The sequence below is a fragment of the Miscanthus floridulus genome, chromosome 8, assembly GCF_019320115.1.
Source record: "Miscanthus floridulus cultivar M001 chromosome 8, ASM1932011v1, whole genome shotgun sequence".
NCBI classification, from domain to species: Eukaryota; Viridiplantae; Streptophyta; class Magnoliopsida; order Poales; family Poaceae; genus Miscanthus; species Miscanthus floridulus.
Window position 1 is genome coordinate 163483241 of NC_089587.1, and position 7358 is coordinate 163490598.

At 42.2% G+C, this 7358-nt stretch overlaps 1 protein-coding gene across 1 annotated transcript; it reads right to left on the bottom strand.

The window, feature by feature from the left end:
• Positions 1–2901: 2901 nt before the first annotated feature.
• On the bottom strand, positions 2902–3506 carry LOC136470106 (bHLH transcription factor RHL1-like). The gene is made up of 4 exons (XM_066468065.1): positions 3501–3506; positions 3323–3388; positions 3161–3229; positions 2902–3078 (listed from the first exon to the last, which is right to left on the bottom strand). The coding sequence occupies exons 1-4, from the start codon at positions 3504–3506 to the stop codon at positions 2902–2904; spliced, it is 318 nt and encodes a 105-aa protein (XP_066324162.1).
• Positions 3507–7358: the final 3852 nt, after the last annotated feature.

Sequence of the window (7358 nt, forward strand, 5' to 3'; positions counted from 1 at the left end):
TAAATAAGTGATATTTTGGGTTATATCTAAAGTCAAATTTTCCAAGCATGGACCACGTCACTACTATTAGGCTAGCATATCTGAGAATAACGTAGGTATGTATATTCTACTATATAACAGTGGCAAAAAGAAAAACGTATGAACACAACAGCACGATATGTCTTCGGCTATGGATATTTAGCGACAGAGGTTCGTTTTCCTAAGTTAATAGGCAGCTATAGCATGCTACATGTCCAAATAGCTGCCACCACTGCTTAAAATAGCTATATATAGTCGACTACAGCGGCCGGTAGGCGGAGATTTGCTATACATATATACCTAGGGACGACGGACGTCACATTAGAAATTAAATGGATTATTCCATGGCTGACATAATGCATGCAAGATTCATGAGAGAACAATTTTCTGAACATAATCGCAAGTCAACTTTGTGCTCTAATATTTTCTCAGAAAGAAAGAAAAAGGTCATGTGTATATGCCATCCTTGGTACAGTGAAAGAAAAGAGCAAACAAGAGATATGATCTATCTGGCACTGGCACGGATTAGCACAGCTATCTTGTGTGATCGGAAGAATCTAAAACAGGGCAAGTGAAAGCGCACATGAAGGATTTTTAGCATGGTAAAGTCCAGATGTGCGTGGATATGAAAGATTGAGATTCCATCTCCATTCGCCACTATACATCATGCGCCTCAGTGCCCTCCTGGAGCCTGGATGAATGACTATCCACTTGTGCACACACTGTTCGGATAAGCTTTAGTGAGATCAGATCTTTCTTCGATATAAATCTTGTGAACCTATCTGGACAAATATATATGACACAAGCGCTATATATGTTCACCAAAACACACCAGTACAGTCCTGTTCGGCTTGCTGAATCTTGGCTGAAACTGGCTGAAAAACATTGTTCTGGCTGAATTGTTGTGAGAGAAAAATACTATTTCGGCTGAAAAAACAAGCCGAATATGGGGTAAGCCGAACGGGTTTGAGCAACCGGCCACCACCTTGTTTTTCTCCATGAAAGAGAAGATAGACTACTTATTTAGAACATTTTTTTTTCAGGAATTGTGAAGTTCCTTTCAGATTTTTTTTTCACTCCATGAGTGAAGAAAATGGGTGTTCTTTTCAGTCATATTGGGTGAACAGTTAGTGCATGGTTCTCTAGTGATAAAAATTGAGCTGTTTGGACGTTGACCGTAGCTATACCTTTTTACTATATTTTTTACAACATGCCTTACTATTATTTATTAAAGTGACCACAGAATAAGTTATTCTATGGCCAGCTGCATAACAGTATATATATATATATATATATATATATATATATATATATATATATATATATATATATATATATATATATATATATATAGTGTTTTCTTAAACACTAAATAGTAAACAGTTGATCACTTCCTATTTATTTAGCTATTATTTGGTTTGAAAGACCGTTTACACAGGATAAACGATGGACTAAACGAAAATAGCGTACAACGTTTAATAAACTGTGTATAAAGGGTAAATGGTGAAGGGTGATATAACGTTCCAGATCTGGCTGCTGCATTTGCCAGGAAAGAAAACAAAGGCAGCAGCGAGCACATGCTTTTTTGGCTCGCAGCAACTCCCCAACACTAGTTGACAAGTCTGCCGTCCGCATGACCGAGAAAATGCCGAACACTCGTCCTGCTCCTGCAGAGAAGCCACAAATTCGTCTTTCGGCTCCGGCAATGGCCTCACAATAACTTTATATGTTGTTTGAGACAATAAGACCATGCTTCTCCTATAATAATGCTAATGCATAGCTGCCTGGCGCACAAAGCTCTTTTCCATGTCGCACGAGTACCACGTGTGAGGCGCCCGGCCGGCCGGACTTGACCTCGTTGCATTGCATTGCATTGCTCGGACGAAATGGGGGATGCTGCAGTGGCACACCGATCACCCTCCGCCTCTCCTTTTCGCCTTCTCCTCTTGCCATCGCCATTGCCATCGCCATCACAGGCAACACAAGGGGCCATCTCCTCGCCATCATTTGGCCATTGCCTGCCCCCAATCGGGAACTGCAACGCAAACTTGGCATTGCCAAAATCATTTCTTGGCTGAACTGGCCTAAACTTTTGGCTGAAGAAGATTGGCATCATTGTTCATGTGCTCTACTAGTAGTTGGCAGAGCCCAATGACTACTCTCTACAAGTGGCCAAGTCGATCCACACACCCTTCATTCACCCACAGGTAGGTACAAAATGGCTGACCTGGGCCTCTGCCACTACTGGAAACTCGCATTCTTCTGTGTGTGCGAAAACATACAGAAAAATACGAATACCGTCAGAAAAATATTTTTCTGACGGTGTACCCTTAGAAAAATACACACGGAAATATAATAACAGACAAATTCAATTGTTCTGTGTGTTCGTCGTCAGAAACAATTTTTCTGTGGGTGAATTTCTGTGCATTATTCCTCACAGAAAAAAAACCCGACAGAAAAATCATTTTTCTGTTAGTGTTGTCCCGTCAGAGTTGCAGAGGTGCACTCATAGGAAAAAATTGTATTTTTCTGTCGGGTTAGGTGAACGCACGGAAAAATTGTATTTTTCTGTCAGGTGTTAACAGACCACCGACAGAATAATATACACTTAGCTATGCAGCAAATTTGATACAATAATTATTTGGAAACAGTAGCAACAACATATTAAAATATGAACTGTCCATACAATAATTTCATCACAACATATAAAGATGGAGTCTAAATGTTCAGCACATTCATTCATAGCATCCATGCTACATGTAGATGATGTCCAAATGTTCCGACATCAATACATTCAAAAGCATTACCATCTCATCTCAGCAGTTCATGAATTTCACTACTGATAACTATTGCACTACTATGTTGACAACTACATCGATGTTGCTACCATTGAAAATGAGCAGCTCTTAGCTCTTTCATTGCTGCTCCTATCAGCTGCGCCACCTCGTGCTCGAACGCCGCACCGTCCTGGGCCTCAGACGACGACAGGCTGCCTCTGCCTGCCCGCTGCCTGCCTGAGCCTAAGCCTGACCTCAGGGACAGGAGAAGGCCACCGGAGCTCTGCATTGCCAGCAGCAGCCCAGTCACAAGAAGCATGCACAATGTATTCTGAGTTCATTCAGGCTCGCGTGATGTGATTTACCTCAGTCTGGGACTCCATCAGGAGCGGGACAACGGCTTCCGTCGTGCCCAGCCTGCTCATGCTGAGAACCTTCAATCAAAGACAGGCAATACAGATCAGCAGACGAGAAGATGGTAAGCCAGACAGCATGGAACAGAGGAATGGTTGTGGTGGTGAGCGAACCTTCACTTGCAGCTGGAGAAATTTGACGTATTCGGTTATCTCTTCAAGCATGGATGCCTTGTCAGTCTGCACAGGATAAACGCAGGTTTCAGAAACTGATGTACTACAATCACTTGTTCGTGCCAATTAAAAAGGAACTCAAACTCTAAGTAAGCTGTTGATTAATTCTGTACAACACTTCCATCTGACAAACTAGAACAATATGTAGCACAACTGACAATGACCGATTCATAAAAGGAAACCGGTTGAAAGCATCTAGGCCCCTAGTTGGGTTTCGGTGATTAATGACAATACAAGATTACTATAACTAACGTGTGTTTTGCAGTGGCAATTAAGTTAGGTCATGGTAATAGAGATCGATTGGGCAATCGAGGTGGTCATACCCCTACGATGGAAATCGTTTCGGTTTTCAAAGGATGGACGACAAGGTTAAGGATGGACTAGTTCTAAGTGTCGATTGGAGTTGGAGAGACACTTAGAGTAGTTTAGGACTTTGTTTTTCCTTTGGCCGTACTATTAAGGGGGGTATGGATGGGTAGCTTGACCTAGGTGAGTCTTGTGAGTTAGGTGTGGTGCACACTTGTTAAAACTAGCACTAGGTAGCTCCAAAACAGCCCTTAGATCCAATGGAGCAAACTTCATTCACACATGATCGAGAGTTGGAAGTGAATGGAGGGTCAAATACTGACCGGACGCTGGCTCAAGATTCGGTCAGTTCATTTGACCAAGGTGATTGCGTCTGGTTTGACCGGACGCTGAGAGGTCAAGTGACCGGACGCTGAGAGACAGCGTCCAGTCGACTCCAGTAAGGTTCCAGAGAGGGAAAAATCGTGACCGGACATGTCCAGTCAGTGCTGACCGGACGCTGGCCAGCGTCCGGTCACACTGCAAACACTGGAGTTTGGGGTATACGGACCGGAGCGTCCGGTCAACATGACTGGAGCGTCCGATCACCCCGCAGAGGCACATAACGGTTCATTTTTCAGCCCATGTTATAAATACAACCTCCACTCGTATGTGGGGGTACTTTTGCTCATTTTAACAGCTGAGAAACACCTTAGAGAGTGCCAAGAAGAGCAAGGTCCTAGTGAGGTGATTGAGATTTGAGAATCCCAAAGAGAGCCCTCATTAGTGAGATCAAGAGTAGCAAAATGTGCATCCACCCTTCTCATTAGGCTTGTCGTGGTCAAGTGAGAGTTCGTGCTTGTTAATCTTGGTGATCGCCATCATCTAGACGGCTTGGTGGTGATTGAGAGCTTGGTGATCATCCGGAGAGCTTGTGGATGACCCAACTCAAGTTGTGAGCGGTTGTGGGTGATTCACCGCGACGGAGTGTCGAAGAATCAACCCATAGAGAGCACTTGATCTTTGTGCGGATCAAGGAGGAGCTACACCCTTGCGCGGGTGCTCCAACGAGGACTAGTGGGGAGTGACGACTCTCCGATACCTCGGCAAAACATCGCCGCGTTCCTCTCTCTCTCTCCATTTACTTTGAGCATTTACTTAGAGCATTTACTTTGAGCAATTCAATACTTGTCTTTACATTCATAGAATTGCCATGCTAGAGTAGGATTGGAATTTAGGTTGCAAGTCTTTTGTGTGGTAGAACACTTAGAAATACTTTATAGGCACAAGGGGTTAATTGGGCTAACCGTAGGATTTAATTATTGCAAAAAAAATTAGAATTAGCCCAATTCACCCCCCTCTTGGGCATCTTGATCCTTTCAATTGGTATCAGAGCCTCGTGCTCACGTTTTTAGGCTTAACCGCCTAGAGCAAGATGCCTCATGGGGATGAACCTCCTTCTATCTTTGAGGGAGATTATTTTCCTTATTGGAAAATTCGTATGAAGGCGTATTTGGAAGCTCTAGATATTGGTATTCTTAGAGCCGCCTCACAAGGCTTCCCAAAACCTTAGGATGCTACTCACCTACAAGGCAATGTGGTGAATTATGAGAATTGGAATGCAAAGGCTCGAAACACCATTTTTAGAGGCCTTTGCAAAGATGTGTTCAATCGGGCGAGGAACCACAAAAACGCCCATGCACTATGGTCGGGCATTTGTGCGCTCCATGAGGGAATAAAGTGTGAGCGTGAGGAACGCTATCATCTTGTCATGAAGAAGCTTAACTCTTTTGAAATGCTTCCTAAAAAATGTGCTAATGAGATGTATTCACGTTTGAATGTTCTTGTAGAGGAAGTTAATGGGCTTGGACTCACTCAATTGCAACCATCCGATGTTGTAAGAAAGATATTGAGTGTCCTCCCCATTAACAAATATGGGCATATTGTGACCGTGCTATATCAAGGTGATCTTTCCACCGCTACACCAACACAAATCTTGGGAAAGATCAATGTTCATGAGATGTACATGCACATCACACCTCAAGATAGCTCATCCTCTACAAAGAAGAAAGAAAAAGACTTAGCATTCAAAGCTAGCCAAGAGAAGGACAAAGCAAGGCTTGAGTATGAGAGCTCAAGTGATGATGAAGTTGATGATGAAAGCCTTGCTCTCATGGTGAAGAAAACCGCCAAGATGCTAAAGAAGCTCAACAAGAGTGGCATCAAGTTTGATGGCAAGAAGAAGAAGTTCTTCACAAGCTCTAGAAGGAAGCCAATCTCTGAGATGGATGGCTATAATTGTGGAGAACTTGGTCATCTAGCTCACCAATGTACAAAGCCCAAGAAAGACAAGTTCAAGAACAAGAATAAGGGCAAGAAAGATGACTCATGCAATGAAGATGAAGATGAAAAGAAAAAGAACAAGCCATACAAGAAGAGAGATGGCAAGAAGAAGAACTTCCATAAGAAGAAGAGTGGAAAGGCTTACATCGTCGGTGATTGGCTCACGGACATTGATTCATCTAGTGGATCATCCGATGATGATAGTGATGATGAGAAGGTGGCCGCTATTGTTATTGATTCTTCATCATCTTCACCGCCACCACCACCATCATCCTCTACACACCTATGCCTTATTGCCAAAGGTGAACGAAAGGTATCACATGATGATGATAGTAGTGGTGATGATCATGCTCATAATGATGATAGTGATAGTGATAGTGATAGTGATGATGATGAATACGAGTCACCTACTTATGATGATCTTGCTAAATTGCTAAAGAAATACACTAAGATCATTATAAAGACTAGAGCTAAAAATAAAAAGCTTGAGATTAAGAATGATTCTCTTTTAGCTAAATATGACATAGCTGAAAAGGCTAGTGTTGAGCTTAGAGAAGCAAATGATGCTATGTCATCCAAACTCAAGGAGCTCAAATCTTCTAAGAAAGAGCTTAAAGATAAACATGATAAACTTGAGTGGGTACACAAAGAGCTCATCACTAGCCATAATAAGCTAAAAGATGAATATACTACTCTCAAGATTAATCATGACAATCTTGTTATTGCTCAAGAATTTTTACCCAATGAGCCACATGATGCTACTAACGATGTTGTTAAGATTGATATAGCTACATCATGTGATGATTTAATTGATGAGAGCATTGAGCAAGGATCTAGTGGCAAAGGCAAGCAAGTGGTTGAGTGCAATGACTATGATGAGTATGTCAAGCTTAAGCATGACAATGAAAAGCTCAAGAAAGAGTTTGAAGAGTTCAAAATCCACAACACCATTGTGCTAGAAACCCTTGATCATGATGGTGACTTAATTCTTGAAAATGAGAAGCTAAAAGAAGAAAATAAGAAACTCAAGGAAGAGAAAAACAATGTTGCACTCAAGGAAGATAAAAGTAGTGATGTACTCAAGGAAGAGAACAAGAAGCTCAAGTTGGAAAAAGAGCATCTTAAGATTGAATTGAGCAAGTTCACTAGAGGCAAGTATCTTCAAAGTGAGCTCCTAATGAACACCATCATGAAGATGGATAGAAGTGGCATTGGGTACATGGCAAATCAAGAGAAGAAGAAGGCTCAAGCTCAACAACAACAATCAAAGCCAAAGCCAAAGCCAAAGAGATGCTTTGAGTGTGGACAAGAAGGCCATTTTGCTCATGAGTGCCAAACTCCACCACCA

Excerpts from the sequence above, each read along its gene's own strand:
- LOC136470106 (XM_066468065.1), bottom strand. Across the intron at positions 3,230-3,322 it reads TTCTCCAGCTGCAAGTGAAG|GTTCTCAGCATGAGCAGGCT; the intron begins GTTCGCTCACCA and ends CTTTGATTGAAG. Across the intron at positions 3,079-3,160 it reads TGATGGAGTCCCAGACTGAG|AGCTCCGGTGGCCTTCTCCT; the intron begins GTAAATCACATC and ends CTGGCAATGCAG.